Source organism: Primulina tabacum, chromosome 1 (assembly GCF_025594145.1).
Source record: "Primulina tabacum isolate GXHZ01 chromosome 1, ASM2559414v2, whole genome shotgun sequence".
Lineage (NCBI taxonomy): Eukaryota > Viridiplantae > Streptophyta > Magnoliopsida > Lamiales > Gesneriaceae > Primulina > Primulina tabacum.
In genome coordinates, this window is record NC_134550.1 from 51,182,587 (window position 1) to 51,203,040 (window position 20,454).

At 35.6% G+C, this 20,454-nt stretch overlaps 4 protein-coding genes across 10 annotated transcripts; 3 read left to right on the plus strand and 1 right to left on the minus strand.

The window, feature by feature from the left end:
- Positions 1 to 1,844: 1,844 nt before the first annotated feature.
- Positions 1,845 to 4,979, plus strand: LOC142547228 (serine--glyoxylate aminotransferase). Of its 3 annotated transcripts, none has more exons than XM_075655404.1 (6): positions 1,845 to 1,991; positions 2,451 to 2,731; positions 3,188 to 3,472; positions 3,565 to 3,931; positions 4,409 to 4,619; positions 4,746 to 4,979. In XM_075655404.1, exons 2-6 carry the CDS (start codon positions 2,527 to 2,529, stop codon positions 4,881 to 4,883), a joined length of 1,206 nt encoding a protein of 401 aa, XP_075511519.1. In that variant the 5' UTR covers positions 1,845 to 1,991; positions 2,451 to 2,526; the 3' UTR covers positions 4,884 to 4,979. The 3 variants fall into 3 exon arrangements, with proteins under 3 accessions (XP_075511519.1, XP_075511525.1, XP_075511529.1); XM_075655410.1 differs by having other exon boundaries at positions 1,865 to 1,991; positions 2,394 to 2,731; XM_075655414.1 differs by having other exon boundaries at positions 1,896 to 1,991; positions 2,443 to 2,731.
- A 606-nt stretch (positions 4,980 to 5,585) lies between these two features.
- LOC142547248 (F-box protein At5g46170-like) lies at positions 5,586 to 7,008 on the plus strand. The gene has a single exon (XM_075655427.1). It carries the CDS (start codon positions 5,710 to 5,712, stop codon positions 6,787 to 6,789), a length of 1,080 nt encoding a protein of 359 aa, XP_075511542.1. The 5' UTR covers positions 5,586 to 5,709; the 3' UTR covers positions 6,790 to 7,008.
- Positions 7,009 to 9,051: 2,043 nt separating this feature from the next.
- Positions 9,052 to 11,015, plus strand: LOC142547252 (mitochondrial fission 1 protein A-like). 2 transcript variants are annotated; one of them, XM_075655447.1, is made up of 6 exons: positions 9,075 to 9,082; positions 9,119 to 9,227; positions 9,891 to 10,029; positions 10,272 to 10,393; positions 10,495 to 10,558; positions 10,675 to 11,015. In XM_075655447.1, exons 2-6 carry the CDS (start codon positions 9,135 to 9,137, stop codon positions 10,761 to 10,763), a joined length of 507 nt encoding a protein of 168 aa, XP_075511562.1. In that variant the 5' UTR covers positions 9,075 to 9,082; positions 9,119 to 9,134; the 3' UTR covers positions 10,764 to 11,015. The 2 variants fall into 2 exon arrangements, with proteins under 2 accessions (XP_075511554.1, XP_075511562.1); XM_075655439.1 differs by having other exon boundaries at positions 9,052 to 9,227.
- A 5,146-nt stretch (positions 11,016 to 16,161) lies between these two features.
- Positions 16,162 to 19,467, minus strand: LOC142547263 (uncharacterized). Of its 4 annotated transcripts, none has more exons than XM_075655460.1 (6): positions 19,181 to 19,467; positions 18,009 to 18,105; positions 17,784 to 17,877; positions 17,568 to 17,684; positions 17,422 to 17,479; positions 16,162 to 17,003 (listed from the first exon to the last, which is right to left on the minus strand). In XM_075655460.1, exons 1-6 carry the CDS (start codon positions 19,211 to 19,213, stop codon positions 16,506 to 16,508), a joined length of 897 nt encoding a protein of 298 aa, XP_075511575.1. In that variant the 5' UTR covers positions 19,214 to 19,467; the 3' UTR covers positions 16,162 to 16,505. The 4 variants fall into 4 exon arrangements, with proteins under 4 accessions (XP_075511575.1, XP_075511582.1, XP_075511590.1 ...); XM_075655467.1 differs by having other exon boundaries at positions 18,033 to 18,105; positions 19,181 to 19,465; XM_075655475.1 differs by lacking the exon at positions 19,181 to 19,467 and adding an exon at positions 18,998 to 19,149.
- Between the last annotated feature and the right edge of the window lie 987 nt (positions 19,468 to 20,454).

Here is a 20,454-nt window from a genome sequence, read left to right on the forward strand (position 1 = left end):
TTTTAACTTCTATGTGTTATCATATAATAATTCAGAACTATGATAGAACCAATTTCTTTTTTTCATTTGGCTCATTTCGAGTAATAAATTATTGCGTGATGTATGAATGTCAATTAAAACTCAACTTCTAACCCGAAAAAAGTAATAAGAGAACTTTCGTCCACAAATCACACGTGAAACTATCTTTAATTTTGCACGCTTCTTCTGGAATGAAATAAAATCTTGCTCGTCATCACCACTTGATCCATCTAAAATTATTCATTTCGTAGTTAATCATTAGGAGGACAAACAAGGCCCATCTCAATTTTACATAGTATAGTGGCAAATAAACTTACAATTGGTTGGTTTGACAGCCTCACATAAAAGATATTGTACCGAAAATTTTGAAAATACAACAAAACGAAACGGAATCCTTGGTGTGACTTGCTTTACCATAGGAACAAGTTGTGGTGCAAAACCCTCTATCTCTTTATCTTTCAGTATAGTTTCCCACCTCAGCACGAATCCTTCTACCACTTTACCTTTCAATTTGGCCCCTTAATTATTTATACTTTGTATTTTTGACACTCCCACCTTCTTGTTTTCATTTTAGGTGGTACTAATTTCCTTGTAGCATTGTGATAAGGTAACAAGAAATTTCAAGCTTGCAGCGTGGAATATATCCATTTCTTGACCATTTCCGTCCAATCGTCCGACAAAAGAGCAAGTGAAAGAGAACTAATAACAACTGGGCAAAAACTTGTGTGAGACGGTCTCACGGATCGTATTTTGTGATAAGGTCTCACGGGTCGTATTTTGTGATACAAGTTTCTTATTTGGGTCATTTATGAAAAAATATTACTTTTTGTGCTAAGAGTATTACTTTTTATTTTAAATATCAGTATGATTGACCCGTCTCACAGTCGTGAGACCGTCTCACAAGAGATCTACTCTAAAAATTGTTATTTGAGTAACATGTTACGAAATTCATAAGCCAATTAATTATATTGATTTTGTGAACCCGGCTATTGAAGAAATGAGAAGTTATTATTCACATATATTTATCAAGTTATTATTCATATATATTGATGAATATTTATCTTTTGACATATTTTTGGAATAGTATCTTAAATATAATATCAAGATTTCCCATACACCCTCAAATCATTTCAATAAATTCTTATTAGTAGGGATGGCAATGGGCCGGGGCGGGGGCGGGTTTGTCATCCCCATCCCTATCCCCGAATTCCATCCCCACCCCCATACCCGCCCAAATCCCCGCTTTTTCGGGTTCGGGGAATCCCCAAACCCGAAACTTCGGGGATCAACTTCCCATCTCCGCCCCGTCCCCATCCCGTTTCAAAAATATTAATATGGCAAGACGATGACGAATTCGGAGATTTTCTCAAACCAAACTTATTATTTTCTATTATTATTATAGATAATATTGATATTATTATCAATATCAATATTAATAATAATAATATTATTATATTATTAATATTAATAATACTATTATTTTATTATTAATATTATTTTCGGGGCGGGTTTGGAGATTTCGAGTATGAGGATAATAATCTCCAAACCCGCCCCGAAAATAATATTAATAATAAAATAATAGTATTATTAATATTAATAATATTCGAGTATGAGGATAATAATCTCATACCCGTCCCGAATTACATCGAGGATTTAAAAAAATCTCCGAACCCGAACCCAAATCCGAAAAAGTCGGGGATCCCCATCCCCGTTTCGGGAAGTTGCCATCCCTGCTTATTAGGCTTCTAATGGACACAGCACCAATAAACCAAACTACAATAGGCCGAAGAGGAAATCGATTATAATACAAGGGTGTCACTAGTAATATCTTTCATATTTCCACGTGGCATCATGGGACAGGCGTGATTCTCCCGCTCTGTTATAATAGTTTGCTCCATTTCTTTGGTCTTTTCATCTCCACACTTTCTTCCCCGCTCTTTGGGATAGTCGCTGTTTTCAGAGTGTCGGAAAAGGTAAAAGACCGATGATTCTTCGCTATGTTTCTTGAAACTTTATTGTGTCCGTTAAGAGGATGTTTAACTCGGCCCCGGCATGCCATTTATCTTGCAAAGTTTTGAAGCCACTACATGGGATTTAATCATGTTTTAGAAAATCATAGTAATCGATGCAAAAAAACATGATAGGAAGGAAAAAAGTTGTGTTTCCAGATAAATTGCATCGACGAAGTGTCGTAGTTTATGGTTAGTTTAACTTTAAGGTTGTGTAGGAAAGTAACAAAAAGAGGTATCTGTCGCTTTTAATTTAATTGGACTTAACCGGGGAAAAGAACACGGTTTTCATGCTAGGATACGAATGCTTTGCATGTTTATGTGAAATACGGATTGGTTAACTTCGCGGAATTTTCGGCTTTACAGGTATTGGATGTACAGATGTCTTTGTACCATATTCTTGATTTGTTTTTAGCATTGCAGGGGCTGTCACTGTGAAGATAGGGACTTGGCACTTTTTTGGGTTCCTTTTCATCCTGTGAGGTTTTTAGGGGAGGAAATGGACTATGTCAATGGACCAGGAAGAAACCATCTCTTTGTTCCGGGACCTGTCAATATCCCGGAACAAGTCCTTCGTGCCATGAACCGAAACAACGAAGATTACCGCTCTCCAGCTGTTCCGGCACTTACAAAAACTCTGCTGGAGGATGTGAAGAAGATTTTTAAGACCACTTCTGGGACCCCTTTTATCATCCCCACTACAGGTATTATGTTGATGATTTTGGCATATCTAAATGACTATAGAAAGAAGAAATTGAAAATTAGCTATTAATTAACCTCCAACCATCAAATTTTTTAAGTAGAAGTGGACAATTTCGGACAATCTTTAAGTAAACACCCATACAAGTGTAACCAAATTTCAATGATATATGGTGTATCTACTTGAGCAGAGAGTGCTAGATTTGGTGACCTTAACTCTAGCCATGTTATGATTCGTTAAGTAATAATCGCCATGCATATTAGGAGTGGAATCATAATATTTGTCTTGCACAATTCATATCATTCAAAAATTTGTTCATTGGGACACCACCCATGTGATGCAGTGGCATAAGCGTCTCCACGGAAAGGCCAGGTTGGAGACTCATATTAAACTATACCTCAGCATATCAAAGTTTTTGTGCTCCATTTGGTTTGCTAATGGAAGTTGCCGTCTTGGGCAGGCACTGGTGCATGGGAAAGTGCACTGACAAACACTTTATCTCCTGGTGATCGAATTGTGTCTTTTCTGATTGGTCAGTTCAGTTTGCTCTGGATTGATCAACAGCAACGCCTCAACTTCAATGTCGATGTTGTTGAAAGTGAATGGGGTCAAGGTGCTAACCTTGATGTTTTAGCCTCTAAAATAGCAGAAGATAAGGCTCATACAATCAAGGCCGTTTGCATAGTGCACAATGAGACAGCAACTGGAGTAACTAATGACTTGGCTATAGTAAGAAAAATACTCGGTATGTATTTTAGGATAACAAGAAGAATTTGAATTTCCTGAAAACTTGGCTTGGTTATTGTAATCTTAACGTGTTTCTGAAATAAATTCCAGATAACTACCGACATCCAGCACTCTATCTAGTGGATGGAGTGTCCTCCATTTGTGCACTTGATTTCCGCATGGACGAGTGGGGTATAGACGTGGCTCTTACCGGTTCACAGAAAGCTCTCTCACTTCCAACGGGTTTAGGAATCCTTTGCGCAAGCCCCAAGGCCATAGAGGCCTCTAAAACTGCAAAATCGCTCAGAGTTTTCTTTGATTGGAAAGACTACTTGAAGTTCTATAAGTTGGGAACATATTGGCCTTACACCCCTTCTGTCCAACTTCTCTATGGGCTAAGAGCAGCGTTGGATCTCATTTTCGAGGAGGGGCTTGACAATGTTATCGCAAGGCATGGTCGTCTTGGCAAAGCAACTAGGTAAGATAATTCACTCTTGATGATGTAAAAACACTGGTTACCAATTTTCATAATCACATATGTGTCAACTGATGACTGTTCATTTAGTTTAGTTGCAGTTCCAGATTATTATGAGAATTTGGATTAAAATATTGTTCACATCTTTTAATTGGATCTTAGCAAAGGCCTATCATGCGTGGAACCAAAATCACATTTGACATATCATACGGTTTAACAATTGTAACATTCAAGAGCAACCGCCCCAAATTTTCTATATAGCTGTTTTTATATGTTTCTTCGAATCAAAATCACAATTTGTCATTTGAGTTCTTCACTTTAAAATTTTGAGTTGTATCGTTACCACGAGCTTAATCTTAAGTACAGCGGTAATTCTTTTAACAGTCAGTTAGGCTGTCTTGCATACATGTTCATGGTGTGACAGGTGCAAACATTCAATTCTAAATCAATGAGGTTTATGCTTTTATCCTGAAAACTCAGACTTGCAGTGGAAGCATGGGGCTTGAAGAACTGCACCCAAAAGGAAGAATGGTACAGTGACACAGTCACTGCTGTGGTTGTTCCATCATACATAGACAGCTCAGAGGTTGTTAGAAGGGGATGGAAGCGGTACAACCTTAGTTTAGGCCTTGGACTCAACAAGGTTGCAGGGAAGGTTTTCAGAATCGGTCATCTTGGAAACGTCAACGATGTATGTTATCTTTTATAATTACACTATATTGCCAAAAGTTCACTTAGTACATGCTCCATTTTTCCTTAATCCACATTTCTTGTATTCGTCAAGTGAAGTAAAGTAAGATTCTTGCATACGTCGCAGTTGCAACTTCTAGGTTGTCTTGCTGGGGTGGAGATGATACTCAAGGACGTCGGTTATCCAGTGAAGCTCGGTAGCGGGGTGGCAGCTGCTTGTGCATACTTACAAAACTCAATTCCCATGATTCCTTCAAGGATTTGATTCCGTGCTTTGGATCATGCAAATGGTTTTCTTTTATACTGTAAAAAATTGCAATATGTCATGTGCACTGCTGGACTCAATGCTTTGTATCTTAAAGTGCTTGTTTATGGACCTTAAATTTGTTATCTTTCTAATGCTTAAAATCCAACCAAAGTTCAAATTTGGTGTTGGTTTATGTTTTTTGTCCCATATATTATAACAATAATAGATACATACATATATATATATATATATATAATATATATATATATATGGGCAGTCAACAAAAAAGGCCCAATCAATGACAAATTAAAAAAGCAAGTGGGAATCATATTCTATAATTTGTCATTCTTATCATTATTATTAATATATTGCTTTGTTGTATACCGTCACGAATAATTTATGGCCGACGAAGCTAATGTTTAAATAAAAAGTTTTAAATCACTTAATTTATATTAATATTGTTAGTAAAACTTAGCATCTGCTCAGTAACTGAAACTGAAATTATATATTTACCATATTAATTAATTGACCTGAAATCTAAAACCAAGATGAACATATAAAAGAAACTTTAATTATTTTTTAATTGACCTATATATTTTTTCATCATTATTATTAAAAATTTATTTATTATTATTACTTAAAGAATATCAATATTTATGTCTGAATATTCTTGTTAAGCAAAGTCAACGTCGCCGCTACGTGTGCAATAATACTTTGGACCAGACTCCATAGCACACGGCTTTTCTCTCATCTATCCCAATATTTTATCCATAATTTCGAGTATTTATGCGAAGACATCCCAATAATTTCTGAGTCTTAAAAACAACCATCTGAATAAAAGAAGATGAATCCCGGAGAAGAGATTGAAATTCTTGGGTTTGATGATGATTTGTTCGATCGTCTGCCAGATGAGATTGTTCTTTCAATCTTCAATAAGCTGCAGGATGCAAAGTCTCTGTGTTTGTCCATGTCTGTGTGCAAACGGTTTAATTCCATTGTACCTAAAGTTGATGAAGTTTTCCTCTCCATCCCATGGAAAAGGGGAAGAGAGGGTGGCAAAGAATGTGAAGAGATTTCTTCCAAGAATTTGTTCAGGAATTTTGTTGGAAGAGCCCTGATGAGATTTAAACCCATCCGTTTTATTTCTCGGATGATGAGGTTCAGATCAAGAAACGGGGATAACAGCTGTGATTACTGTTCCCATTATGTGCCGAATGGTGTCTTGAAGCCGTTTGATGAATTGCGAGCGCTTCATCTCAGGCTACCGTGCCATGGATTTCAGAAATTGGGCTCAAGAAATGGTGAGAGCGGCGGTAATTCGACGACTTTTCTGAAGTGGAAGGCGGAGTTCGGGAGCCAACTGCATAGCTGTGTGATTGTTGGAGCTAAATCTTGGTCCGAAAAGTGTGAAAACCATGTGGTTAATTCGGTAGAAGCAGAGCAGGAATCGCGTGTGATGACGGAAGCCGAGCTGAAACTAAGGATTGTGTGGACGCTTTCTTGCTTGATCGCGGCATCCGCCAGGCATTACTTGATTCAAGAAACGGTGAAAGATCGGAAAATGGTCGAGAACGTGGTGGTTTCGGATGAGAGTGAGCAGGGAATGATTTGCATGAGCAAAGAACAGATTGAAGAGATGAAGGGAAAGGGGAAAGGTGGGATCTTGACGGATTGCAGGAGTTTGAGGATGAAGATATGGTATGCGGAGAAGATGAAGCTGCCGGGTTGTGGGAAGGTTATGGAGGGGGCTACGCTGGTGGTGATAAGGCCAGATTCCTGCGGAGAGGGGAAGTGGAGGAGGAGTAACGCCGACTTGGTGGCGGCGGCGTTTGGTGGCGAGGGGGAGGAGAAGTTGGTGGGGGAATTTGCCAGGAAATTGGTGGTGATAAAGAAATGTTTGACGCTGGAGATGAATGCATTTTGAGCAGACCGATTCTTTTTTTTTTTTGTTTTTGTTTCTCTCTTCTTTTTTAAAGGTTAAAAATAAATAAAAATGAAACAAAAAATAAAGGAAAATTTATTGTTATTACTTTTGTAACTTTTATTTTTTCCATATGTATTGATATTGGAACATTTATTGAGAAATCAGTGAATTTTGTCACTGCGTAAAATATGTTTTATGATTTGGATTTTTATTTTTGTTCGTGTTTACTTTTTTAAAAATAAATAATGATATCAAGTCGACAATATTTTCGAAAAACTTATTTTAGAGATTAAAAATAGTTTGAACAAATTCTTATATTTGATAATATATTAGGAATCGTCGCAAACACATGGCTTATGTTTTATGTATTATATTATTGTATGCTTTTTTTAAATAATTTTGAAATTTTTATATAGTATTTTGCTTTCTTGTAAAAAAAATTTGTAGTTTCTATACATTATTTTAAAAAAATAAAATAAAATAATATTTGGAAAAATAAGTATCTATATATTTATTTAGAAAAGAACAAAATGTATTATTTAGAAAAGGGGGGGACATTATAGGCCATTTATATTCGGTAATCAAAGATGGTTTTATTTTAAAATCACATATTCTTAATTAAAACCAGCTATATAATCAGGTTCTAAAAGAGCGTGAAGTGCCTCGAAACGCCGATTTCGAGCCCCAAGTTTTTTAAGTTTAAGCGAGATTAGCACATGCTTAAGCGTGAAAAAACGTTTTTAATTTTTAGTGTAATTGTAATTATCTCAAACCAATAAATCGATAAAATAATACATAAATATGATAAATTTAAGTCTGATACATTAATTCTCATATTTATAAAAACATAAAAAAACTCAAAATTATAATCTTTATTTGTTTCTGCAACTAGATCACATTAAAAAATGCTAAATATTTGTTAAATCATTATCAGACATACTTAATCATAATTAAAATTAAAAAATAAACATCTAAATTATAAGCATAATTTATTATTTTAAATAAAAGGCATACCTCCAAAATAAAAAAATAAAAAATAAATAGATGTGATTAATTGTGCTTAAGCACATTTAATTTAACACCTTAATTACGTTTAATTCGATCAAACTACATTTTAACTGTTTTTTTCGTTTTTTTCCGAAGTCGAGCGTTTTTGTCGATCTTCAAGCTTAAGCATCCACTTAAGCAAATTTTTTAGAACACTGGTATAATGATTAACATGAGAATTGACTGCTTTAGTAAGTATATGAATTATGAAACACCACATTCACTTTGTTGTCTAATAAACCCAACTTAATTAATAAAGTTCTTCTGAAAGAAAAGAATAATATTCAAAAATAATTTATCAGACTCATTGTGATCCATCAAATTTGTTACCAAAAGCTAGAAGAGATGATATAATAATTAAAATTTTAAAAACATAAATAAAGATTAAAAAATACTATTGAGATGTGATAGTTATAAAGGAGTTATAAAATATTAAAATATTTCAAGACAATATGATATTAAAATTTGTTATGTTAAGCTTTCAACTTTAAAATTATAATATATATATATATATATATAGATAGATAGTATATAATTATAGATTATGCTTATATGGCTTATGATTCATCAAATTTCTTAAGTTTAAACTATAGATTATAGATAATATATAATAATGCATACTTTTATTAAAATAATTAAATATTTAATAAATGAACAAAATATAAAGTTGAAATTTGTTATTCCATTGAGTAGTTGCCACTTGCCTCCTCTTACTTAGGGCATCTCCAACCGTCCTCCATAATGGAGGAAATCTTCTCCAACCGTACTCTATTTGTTTCCTCCATTTTAGAGTTACAACAGTGATCCTCTATTTATGGAGTATCACTGTTCCTATAGAGGATTGAAAAGGGGTGAAAAATAATTACAAAATAGATATTTTAAAAATTGCCATATAGTCCTTTTGAAAATTAATAAGCGAATTACATGTAGTTGTGCCATGTTTAGCGAATTAATTAAGTTTAGTTAAATAATATATTATGAAATTAATTAATTATATGTGTGTATGTGTTCGAAAATGAAATAAATTAAAAAAAATTATTTGATAATATTTAGAGGATATGAGTTGAAAATGAAATAAATTAAAGAAATAGAATATTTGGTAATATTTAGCGGATATGGGTTGGAGAAGGTGTTTGAAAATAGAGATCCATGATCTCTATTTTGGAAAATAGAGGATGTGGATTCAAGATGGCCTCAACAGTGGATAATAAATTCCTTATTTTGAAAAATTTTCGGAGGAAAAGGGTTGAACTTCATATGTAGAGGTAACCTGGTTTTTTCAGCGAAATAATTCAGAAATGGAAGCAAAATTTGGAAAATTCATCGACTCGGTGGGGAATTTTTTCACCGGAGGCGATCATCTTCCTTGGTGTGCTCCCGACGTCATTGCTGTGAGTATTGTTCGATAATTTCTCTGGTACAGTTTTTGTTTTCAGCTACAATTTCTGTGTTAGGGTTTAAGAATAAGAATAGAATTTAGGGTTCTGGTCTTTGGGTGGAGTTGTTTGTGTGTTAGCTATTTTTACAAGAGTAATCCTGGAAATAAAAAAGCAATGAGATGGTAGGAATTGATTGGATTTCTGGGTAGGGGTAAATCTCTAGTAGAATGTTTCAGAGATTGCTCTTGGCTTGAAGTTAGTTTTGTTGACGAAAGTTGTGGAATCTTATATGAAATTTTATGCTTAGCTTAACTCTTAGCTAAATGTGACTACTTGTCTGTCCTGTCTAGAAAGATCTGGATGATTACATACAGTTTTCGTGTATGTGCAAGGGTGGACCTGGCACGAATTCAAGCGAGACACCGCTAAAAAATGTTGGAATTTTTGTGTTGTATTTCGAAAATTTTCAAGTTTTGCCGGCCAAATTCCAATGAGTCGCTCTCTTTCTCCTGTCTTGGCGCGTGAACTTTGGAATACTTGGATCCACCCTTGCGTGTATATGCGCTTTTCATGTAAATTATTGAACAGCTAACCCTGTGGTGCAAGCTGTATATACATTAGTTTTGCCTTTATTCACGTTTTTCTGGCCTCTACCTGAGCATTATACATATACAGGGTTGTGAACGAGAGGTTGCTGAAGCTGAGACAGGTAACTCTGATGAGCTTAGAAGTGAAAGCATTATGCGCTTGTCGTGGGCCCTTGTTCATTCAAAACGTGCGGAGGATGTGCAACGTGGAATAGCTATGCTCGAAGGTGACAACTGAATGATCTTCCTCTCTCATGTGTGTTTTGCGAGTTTTAATGAACAATTTTCTTTTGGGAGGGACCCAAGGCTCCTCTGAAATTTGTTCTGAATCCTTGATAGATGCACATAATTCACCTTTGCTGTTCAACATTTCACGAGCTTCTCTACTCTTACCTCTCTCTTGCCTTGTATGAATGGCTAATGAGGTTTCAGTGTGTCACTCTCGACTGATGTAACTTGTCATCTGCAGCTTCTTTGCCTCGCTCGAACAGTCCGTTGAATGTAAGGGAAGAGATTTATCTTTTAGCCGTCGGATTCTACAGAAGCGGGAATTATTCGAGGAGCAGGCAGCTTGTTGAGCGTGCTTTGGAGGTTTGCTTTTCCCAATTCAATATATTTTGACTCTTCTACTTACCAAGATGAAAAGGGTGGACATTTGACCGCATAATTCACTTTTGGGCGTAAAATTGCAGATTGCACCTGATTGGAGGCAGGCATCGACTCTCAAGAAGGCTATTGAAGATAAAATCACCAAAGGTGACTTGGACCTTTCTTGTCAACTGAACTCGTTATCTTCATATTTGTACATCTCTTTTGACATTCTGATGAGAAATTTTTGTTCATTTCTACCCATGTTTTCTTCCTCGATAAAGATGGAGTGATTGGTATTGGTATTGCTGCAACTGCTGTTGGACTCTTGGCTGGTGGGATCGCAGCCGCACTGTCGACCCGTAAGAAGTGAGGAGCCATAATACAACATTATACGCAGGAATATTCAACTGTGTCTTATTTACACATGCAAGTGGGGGCAATATACCAAGTATTTGTTTTGTTACTATATTAAAATTTGTGTGAATGATATACCTTAGAAAACGTCTTAAACGGTCTTGCCATTTCATAGTTATTAGCTTAATGGTATCTAGCATTTTGTGTATTTACCGCTCATGCAATACATACATCAACAATAAGATTGTACCTGGGAAGCGTTCTTACATATTTGTTATGTTGCTAATACAAAACAATACGTGTATCAAATGATAGTATTGTGTGCAAAATCCAAGGACAGATTTTTGCACCTTAAATAACTCGCTAGAGAAGATACAAATGTTGTGTATATATATTATACACATTCTTCAAGAGAAAGGGAGAAATCACATTTTGATCCAACACAAAAAAAAAATACAATTTTCTCTTGAGAGTTTTGTTATGCAATCTAGCAATTGTGTATTATTCTAGCCATTTATGTGCTCTAAATTGAGCTCAATCTTCTTTTTACTTATTCTTACCATTGTGACATAACACTAGAGTTAAACGGATTCTTTTTACTTATTCTTACCATTGTGACATAACACGAGAGTTGTTAAACAGATGCCTTGCTTCGAACCGTGCAACTTATAAAGATCGTTGTATTTTGGAGAGTATTTAGTCATAATAATATTACATGAGATGTTTCTCACGAGGAGGATAAAAATACTCGTACTCCAAAACTTCGACATGCCTTTTCTTCTAAAATTATTTTTCGTTCCAACCCATCGGCTGAAATTTCCAACAGCCGCGTCACCTCCAAACCACCATCACGGCCGCTTCCAGACAGCTTATCCAAGCAAAAAACACTTCTTAGCTTCATCAAAATCGCATATCCGCCACCTCATCTTCTCCAACGCCTTCACAGACCGAACGTCGGTTTACAGTACACAAAATCGTGATACTCATCCCATGAGGCCTAACACCAAGATCTCAACGTCTCGATCACACTGTCCGGGTGAGTCATGTACTAGTTTCTTGATTGTTATATTGAATCCCAGTTCCTCCACTGCCAGCGGAGGAGAATTCGTCTTCTGGATGTATTCCACCAATTCAGATACCAATCCTTGGGAGTCTTCCAGGAACTTTTACCTGTCGAAAACCCTTCAGCCGGCTGAGTCACGCTCCTCCGCGCCGTCCATTGGAGTTTTCTCTTGTTGAGAGAAATCAGAGGGACGGCCCTGAGGTTTAGCAACAATTTCTTCACACTTCGCCGGCACTGATCATCCGAAAATATTTCATGGGAAGGCATGCAACGAGATCTTTTCATGTGTCCGTTGGTAATGGATGCCGTTTTCGGAGTCCAAGGATGAAACCGACGAAATCTGAACGTCGATTTTGACTGTAATTTCGCGGCCAGTAACCTCGTATACGCCATTGATTTGTTCTCAAAATGCAGACATTGTGGTCTGCAAAAGATTCTAATGGAATAATCATCTTTGGAAATATCAATGGAGGTTGGGTGTTGCAGCAGTGCCATCTTCGATTCCAAGATAAAATTACGTTTTGTCTTCGATTCAAGAAAGGACGGTCAACGTAGAATCAATCTCCAAAATCTTCCAAACTTTTGTTTTTGAGTTTTGACTAAACGGGGCGGTTATAGGGCGGATTTAACTAAATCCAAGACCCTTCCCAAGAAAAAAACTTTGACCCATTACCCGCCCCACCCCGATTAAATATTCTTCGGATCCACCCCACCTCGAATACGAAACGGGGTCGGGTAGACCCATGAGACCCGTGAGACCCGAATTTTTTTAAAATAAAAAATTAATCTTTCTTCTCACATGACTGAATTATGAAACAGACAAGCCTCTAAATACAACATTGTGAAAAATTAATTCATGTTTTCGATCACACTTAATAATAACAAACAAAGTATTTTCACGACATAAAGACTTACATAAAAAAAGAGTTACTAGCTCTCCAAAAAAATCTTGACATACCCAAAAATAAGTCATAACATAATTTAAACAGATAAATATAAAATCAGCGAGTAGGCAATATTTCAGACACATTCTTCGGGATCATTTTCCTCTTCATCAAGAATGGTGGGACAAGTTGGTAAACTACTTGAAGAATTAACTACAAAATTAAATAGAAAAAGTACATTGAAAAAATAAAACTGTAATTTCAAATTGTAAAAAAATTAATTTAAAGAGAGAAAGTACAGTAAAAAAATTAAAATGAATGTACAATAACAAAATAAAACTGTGATTTATTTACCTTTCACCTCACCCCACAACCATCTTCGCGAGCACATCAATGCCTCCAAAGTTGTTGGATTAAGTCTACTAAGATGAGGATCAACTATTCTTCGACTATTGCTAAAAGAAGATTCAAATGCAACAGTTGACATAGGAATAGCTAAGATCGTTATGGTTGAGGTGAGCTACTAAAAAAATGAAAATTAATAAAATTAAAAACCTAGAATATTTATATCCACTTATATGGGGCGGGTATGGGACGGGTATTATAAGACCCATGAACCGCCCCATATCCGGACGGATCTGAAAAATTGGACCCGGGACCCGTCTCATGACCCATTTAGTATGCTCAAATCCACCCCATACACACGGGTCCATTACGGGTCCGGGGTCTGGGTAAAACCCGGACCCAGTGATGTCCCTAGTTTTGACCATAGAACTTAACATATATACATAGAGAGAAGCTCGGAACTCCGGAAATTGAATTCTATCATGATTGTGGAAAGTTGATTCCTTAGTTCGAACACCATGATTCATGTTATCCACAAGAAAGATTGAAAACATGCAAAGTTAAATAAAAGAAATTCAAGAAAGTCACTTTTTAAAATCCAAACGGACTCTACTAAAATATATATATATATGCATATTCTATCGAAAACGTGAAATCTCTATACAATATAGTAAGCAAATTTAGAAGTTAATTTTTAATATGAGATTGCATTGTTGTTCCATAAAAATCGACTTATTAGTTTCCAACGAACAAAATATATCTTCGAGCAAAATTTATTAACACAAGACTTCGTTAAATTATATATCATCACGTCTCGGAATCATGTCTATGCGGTGTGAGGGAATATAACGAATCTCGGCGGTTTCGGCTCGACAGTAAGGACAAGAATTTTCATCAACGAACCAGCCCAAAATGCAAGATTCATGGTACACATGGGAGCAGTGCAGTCGAGTCACCATCGCCCCGTCGCTTTCGTTTTCGGATAACCCTTCCATGCAAATACAACAGATCTCATCGGGGTCGAACTTGCCTTCCTGCTGCCTCAGTTTCTCCAATGTCTTCACCACCGATCTCCTCCTCAAATATTCCAACGGCTTTTCGATCGCGAACTCGTAATATTCGTCCCACGTATTTAGTGCCCAATTCGTCCATAACTCAACCACACTGGCTGGTTGAGCCACTAATTTCTTGATGTTCAACTGAACAACCATGTTTTCCAAAGGCAGACAATGATCGTCAGGGGTTTTTCCAAGGTACCCAACGATTTCAGACACCAATTCTTGGAGGTTTCCCAGCAACTTGAAATTAGAATTAGTTTCACGGCTGCCTTTAGTTCCCGACGCTACATGTATACCAAACCATTCGATGTTCTTCCCGCTTAGAGTGAAAGGGATATGCGCAACATCTAACGATTTCTTGACCATATCACCACATCGAGGCGAAAAGATTCCGACGGATGGCACCGAAACCTCTTCAGTCGTCGACTGGTAAGTGGCCCTATAGGCGTGGTCGGAGGATGAAACCAACAGAGTTTCGATGAGAAATTTGAGCGTGACTTCGTGAGGGAATCTCGTGTATGGATCGTCAACATATTGATATTCTTGCATACAAAAAATTTCAACTGCTTAGTCCTCGTTGGAGATGTCATTGGAGGTTGGGTGTTGCAGATGTGCCATTCTCCTCCCTCTTCTATTCGTCAAACTACATATTGAATGACAATATCGTGTGTGTATATATATACGTGTATGTGTGTGTAATCCTTTCTTAGGTTATATATATGATATAATATATATACATATATATATATATATGACAATATCGTGTATATATATATAGGGGTGTGTAATCCTTTCTTTGGTTATATATATACAACTTTTATAAATTTTAATTTCAAAATATAATATTTATTTTTGAAATAAATATCTTCGACAAAAACTTGTGTGTGATGGTCTCACGGATCGTATTTTGTGATACAGATATCTTATTTGGGTCATCCATGAAAAAATATTATTTTTTATGTTAAAACTATTACTTTTTATTGTGAATATCGGTAGGATTACCCGTCTCACAGATAAAAATTCGTGAGACTATCTCACAACTACCCTGTATCGAATCATGCATAGATGGACAGAGATTGAGCATCGTGAAGGAAATTTTTTATCTTTATTTTCGAAACTAAAATAGCAATAATTATTTGGCCGATCAAAATATTAAGGAATTGTCCATTAAAAGGATATTATTAACGTAGGAATTAGGAAAGAAATCTAATTTTGTTAGATAACGATATCTTGACGCTTCGATCTTCTTGTTTCAAATAAGGTAAAAAAATGTCGCGTTACACTTAATATTATTTATCTAAACATGTAAAACATAAAATTCAAAATAGAGTTCCTTCCAATTATGAATTAATTTAAAAAATTGAAAAAGGAAAACACATTGAATGAGCTTTTATAAACCATCACATATTTCCTATGTTTCTACGCACTCTCCCACATAGTAACAGTAGATTATCCATTGGTAGAAAACCTTCGTTGAAAGAGATTGAATGGAGTAAAAAAGAAGTGTTTATATAAAAATTAATTTGGCATCATTATTTTATGAAAAAAAAAATCTAGATAAACGATTTGGCCATCTAGAATTTAGATATTAAATTCCATAATCAACTTTGATTAGATAGTACATACAGATATATAACAAAATAAAGACAAAAACTTGTGTGATACGGTTTCAAGGATCGTATTTTGTGAGACAGATCTCTTATTTGGATCATCAATGAAAAAATATTACTTTTTATTGCGACAAGATTGACCCGTCTCACAGATAAAGATTCGTGAGAACGTCTCACAAAATGCTATTCTAAAATAAATTGAGAAGATATGCCCTTCTTAGCTAAACCCCGGTACCTTTCAACTATGTCACCTAGTGATGAAAGATTGTGCGTCGATATAGCACAGTGATAGAACAGTCAATAAGTAATTGACCCGTAGTAGATTCAACTTTTGGTGTTCTCTGTACTGCACCGAAGCTTGTGTAGACTTTGGTTGAGCGTAACGAAGCGAAACTATGATTTAGAAGCAAGCTGATGTACCATATGTTTCAGCAGAGTCTGATAAAAGGGAATAAACCCAAAGAGATGGGGCAGTGACAGATTTTTCCAGGTTCTTTAAAGAGATTGATGCGAGTTACATTACATTTGTACAAAATCTAGCTGGATAAACGAAGCGACCACCAAGAAGCCCAAACTATCGCATTTCTAATCTAATTCAGTCATCTTCTAACATCCTAATGGACTACCAGCTGGTGAAACCTACCAAGAGTTTGGCTTCTCGCTAGATGATCTGTAGATCTCATGCCACATCTTTAAAGGAAGTGTATATACAACTGACCATTCTAATTGTGCAAAAAAAAAAAACGCTATAAGCTGTGAGATATACAGGAAGAAGGCAAGAACATGGCTGTGATGCCTTCATCCTTCTTCATCATAATCTTCGTCTTCCTCGTCAATTGTACCATTTAAATTAGTAAGTTGAATAGGATCAATAGCCATCTGTTTCATGTCATCCAGGGACCAACCGGGAATTTCTTTAATTTTTAAGCAAGGAGTGATTTTTAAGCAAGGAGTTGGCTTGGTTGATGAGTCAGGAGGAGGAGCTCCAGCTAGTTTTGGGGTGGAGTCACCGGTCACATTTAAGTCAATATTTAGGTCAAAATTCCTAACCGATTTATCAGAACTCTTCCTGACTATGGGTCTTGATTCTGCAAGACCTGCCACATTATCGGACTTCCTGAGATTTTCTTCTTGATCCTCACCATTCAGGCGAAACATGTTAGGGTCATCCTCAATTTTTTCATGCTGACCGATTGATTCCCTTTCAAGCACACGACTACCTCTACCGCGACCTCGACCCCTACCCCTGCCCCTGCCCCTACCTCTTCCACTACTGCTGGTGTTACCAGTCTCAGGCTGCAACAAAATAGCCACCCATGTAAAATAAGCACCAAAAATTTGCAAGTAAAAACTCATCAAAGCATCATTAGTTTAGAACTCATCGTTAAACATTTTTTACAGCTATATCCATCAACTCAAATGAATGAACTAGGATGATCATCTATTTCGCAAAGTTAACCATACATGTATCTTCTAAACTACTGCTCAGCCACAGTTGCGGCCAACTGGTTTAATGATTGCATATAATGGCAACTGAAGTTATCATGGAAAATGAAAAAAAATAAAGATTTTTCAATTAAAAAGTCTAACAATCATTTATTTTCCAAAAACAAATAGTGCTTGGATTATTCTTTCTGCAACAAATTTTTATTCAAAGTAAATTTAAAGTACTGTTGGTGAAATCGACACAAAACATCATATTAAACCATCATACCGTGTGTATCCTTTTGGACTCATCATCATTGCCACATTCTTCATCTTCTAAAACCTTTCTGCACGAAGAAATCACAAGAATTATAAGTTTCAGTACTCGTATTTTTCCTTATTGTAAGAGAAGGAATTTCCTTTAGTTTTCCAAACCTTCTCTTAGCAGCCGACCTATCCTCGGTAGCAGCATCTGAGCCACCTAAATCAGGAACCTTACTGACAGTGTCCTTCAGGAAATCAAACACGTTAAAGCTCTGCACGCATTGCTTTCTGCAAGTGAAAAAAATCAATTGTAGGAAAATGATAATAACAAATCAATGCACAAATATGCAGGAACTGCTTCCAAACCAAATTCCAGAAGAAACTCACAGATGCAAAGAATTCACAGTTTTTGCTCCTCTTTTCAGGGTAATCTCATAAGTACGATCACACAAATCTTGCAGAAATAGTTCCAGAGCTTTTGCTGTATATAAATAATCATAAGATGTAAGCAAGCTGCAAAATACATGAAAAATTGCAGCATGAAAAGAGAGCAACCAATCTGATAAATTCCAAAATAGCTAAAAGTCCTCAACATTCGGAATGAACAATCACCTACAAGCAAATGAAAGTACATACAAACTAAAAGCGGTACAGCCATAGCAATCTTTCCCACGTCCTCATCGGCTTGCATAATCTTTTTAATACGAACCTGAAACAAAAAAAATTCAATTAACTGACTGGACAAAGGGTTAATGCAGGGGTAATTGCCTTAATTATAAAAACGGGACAAATTTCTCAATACTGATTTTCTTTGTAACAAACCAGATCCAGTTCACAAGTCTTTAATCAATGAATGGTTATTGCGCCATGAATTTTGCCAAATAAACGCACAACAAAATCAGTCACATTCAAGCAGAAAACACTTCGACCTCTTAGGCTTTTTGTGAGCAACCCACAATTAGTGTAACATACTCCGTGTGTAAAAGACAATATATTTCTAAATTGCATAACCAGCACAAAAGATGTGATTGTAAAACACGTGAAAAGCTATACCTGTTGACGTGTAAAAAATTAGAATCAGGAAAGAACTAAAACCCAATCAAATCAGAATGTTCGGAAAATAAATGAGAGTTAAGAACAGATAAAATCTGAAAATTGAGTCAAACTAATCTTGATTGCAATATTAGAAACTGTTACAAAACGTGTCAATTTAAAAGCACCTCGTGAATCCAAAATCAACGTTCTTCACATGTATTTATGTGTCAATTAAGTACCACAAATGAGTACCCCAAAATAGTCGCATTGGTAATTTTTCTGGTAAACAAAGCCATTCAAATGCAAACAAATAAGAAACGCTAAACTAATCAACCAAGCACCCAAATTTTTCTTTCATCCTTGCCCTGTTTACTAAATATCCACACCAACCCCAAATCTGGCAGGCTTTGAATATTCAGCAATCAGTCATACAAGTAATACAACTACAATAATTGCCCAAAAAATAAGTAACAACAGCATAAACTTCTAAAAGGAGACCTAACTCAGGCTAAATTTCAGTCACAATTAAAATTAAATTAAAAAAAAAAAGAAACAAGATAACCTGCCACTCTTGGCCAACAAGTAACATGAGTTAACCAGACAACAAAAACACATCTGTTTCCTCATGTATCACCACATCAATAAGAATCACGAAACTGCTCCAAAATTTTCAACAATAAAATCAAACCTACGTGCATGAATGAATTTACAAACACCAAAAAATGAAAACAGGCGCAAAAAATACTCACCGCCGGAAAACGCGTGTCGAGCTTCTTCCTCATAGCGTACAAATGACTCCAATTCCGAACCCTAGCTTCAATTAAACTCGCAGAAGCATACCCCACTACGTTATTATATATACATAAACATATGAACCTTCCCAGCGCACGAATTTCACCGGTTGGCCGTAGAAAATCCGTCGTCGTTACGTCGTCTCCGAATTTCAAAAAAGTAAATAAATAAACAAAAAGGGAATAATCATTAATTATCCGATAGATTCGCTTTTCTCGGACTTTCCACCCCACGATTAAGTTTTATTTTTACGGAGTCCTCTCTTCCAATTTTACTGTTGGATCCGCGACTTTGCGGTTCACCTGACGTGACCGAGTCTGACCACTAGGTTCTAGCCACGTGGAAATTATTCCCAATAAAATTTCGCCACGTAATAAAGAGCACTATAAAGTTTTTCTCACTGGATAGCTTTTTTGCAAGGAGCAATTTCTTCTGGTAATAGTAATTTTTGATCCTTTGATTTTCCGTTGTTTTTTTATGAGAAGATGTGATAAATTTTTATTCATCGAATCAGGTCAATTTTATTTATATTTATATTAAAAATAATATTTTTGACATAACAAATAATACTCTTTCATGATGACTCAAAAAAATATATGTCTAACAAAATTAACGTATGATATTGGTTTACAAGAATTTTTGTAATTAATTTTTGTCCATGTCACCAAACACCTAAAATATTGGCTTCGAGCATGTATTTTTGTATTATTCTACTTTATAAAGGTTTTAGTTGAATCTGTTGCAAAAGATAAAAGCTTTAGACTTTCTCCATTTCTATATTAATAGTTGGCTAGTTGCCCGCTAGGTCATTCTATGGTTTAGTTTAATCCTATCTTGGTTATAAGGGGTTCCCCTCTCTATTTTTTAGTACATGGAGATTATATATAAAAAATGACAAAAATTTGTGTGAGACGAATCTCTTATTTGTATTATCCATTAAAAAATATTATTTTTTATGTTAAGAATATTACTTTTTATTGTGAATATCAGTAGGATGACCCGTCTCACAGATAAATATTCGTGAGACCGTCTCACAAGAGACCTACTCATAAAAAATTATGACCGTTTCACGGATCAATTTTATGATAGCAATCTCTAACTCAACCCGATTTATGAAAAAACTATTGTCATATCAAATATATTACTTTTTTTTGTAAATATAGATCTAATCAGCTCATATCACAGGAAACTTGCTTAATAAAAAAATACATTTTATGTATTCCATAATCAT

Excerpts from the sequence above, each read along its gene's own strand:
- LOC142547263 (XM_075655460.1), bottom strand. The coding sequence starts at position 19,213 with ATGAGGAAGAAGCTCGACACGCGTTTTCCGGCG. Across the intron at positions 18,106-19,180 it reads TCGACACGCGTTTTCCGGCG|GTTCGTATTAAAAAGATTAT; the intron begins GTGAGTATTTTT and ends TTTTTGTTTCAG. Across the intron at positions 17,480-17,567 it reads AGGTCGGCTGCTAAGAGAAG|AAAGGTTTTAGAAGATGAAG; the intron begins GTTTGGAAAACT and ends TTCTTCGTGCAG.
- LOC142547248 (XM_075655427.1), top strand. The coding sequence starts at position 5,710 with ATGAATCCCGGAGAAGAGATTGAAATTCTTGGGTTTGATGATGATTTG.
- LOC142547228 (XM_075655404.1), top strand. The coding sequence starts at position 2,527 with ATGGACTATGTCAATGGACCAGGAAGAAACCATCTCTTTGTTCCGGGA. Across the intron at positions 3,932-4,408 it reads CGTCTTGGCAAAGCAACTAG|ACTTGCAGTGGAAGCATGGG; the intron begins GTAAGATAATTC and ends CTGAAAACTCAG. Across the intron at positions 4,620-4,745 it reads ATCTTGGAAACGTCAACGAT|TTGCAACTTCTAGGTTGTCT; the intron begins GTATGTTATCTT and ends CATACGTCGCAG.
- LOC142547252 (XM_075655439.1), top strand. The coding sequence starts at position 9,135 with ATGGAAGCAAAATTTGGAAAATTCATCGACTCGGTGGGGAATTTTTTC. Across the intron at positions 10,030-10,271 it reads TGGAATAGCTATGCTCGAAG|CTTCTTTGCCTCGCTCGAAC; the intron begins GTGACAACTGAA and ends TGTCATCTGCAG. Across the intron at positions 10,394-10,494 it reads TTGTTGAGCGTGCTTTGGAG|ATTGCACCTGATTGGAGGCA; the intron begins GTTTGCTTTTCC and ends GTAAAATTGCAG.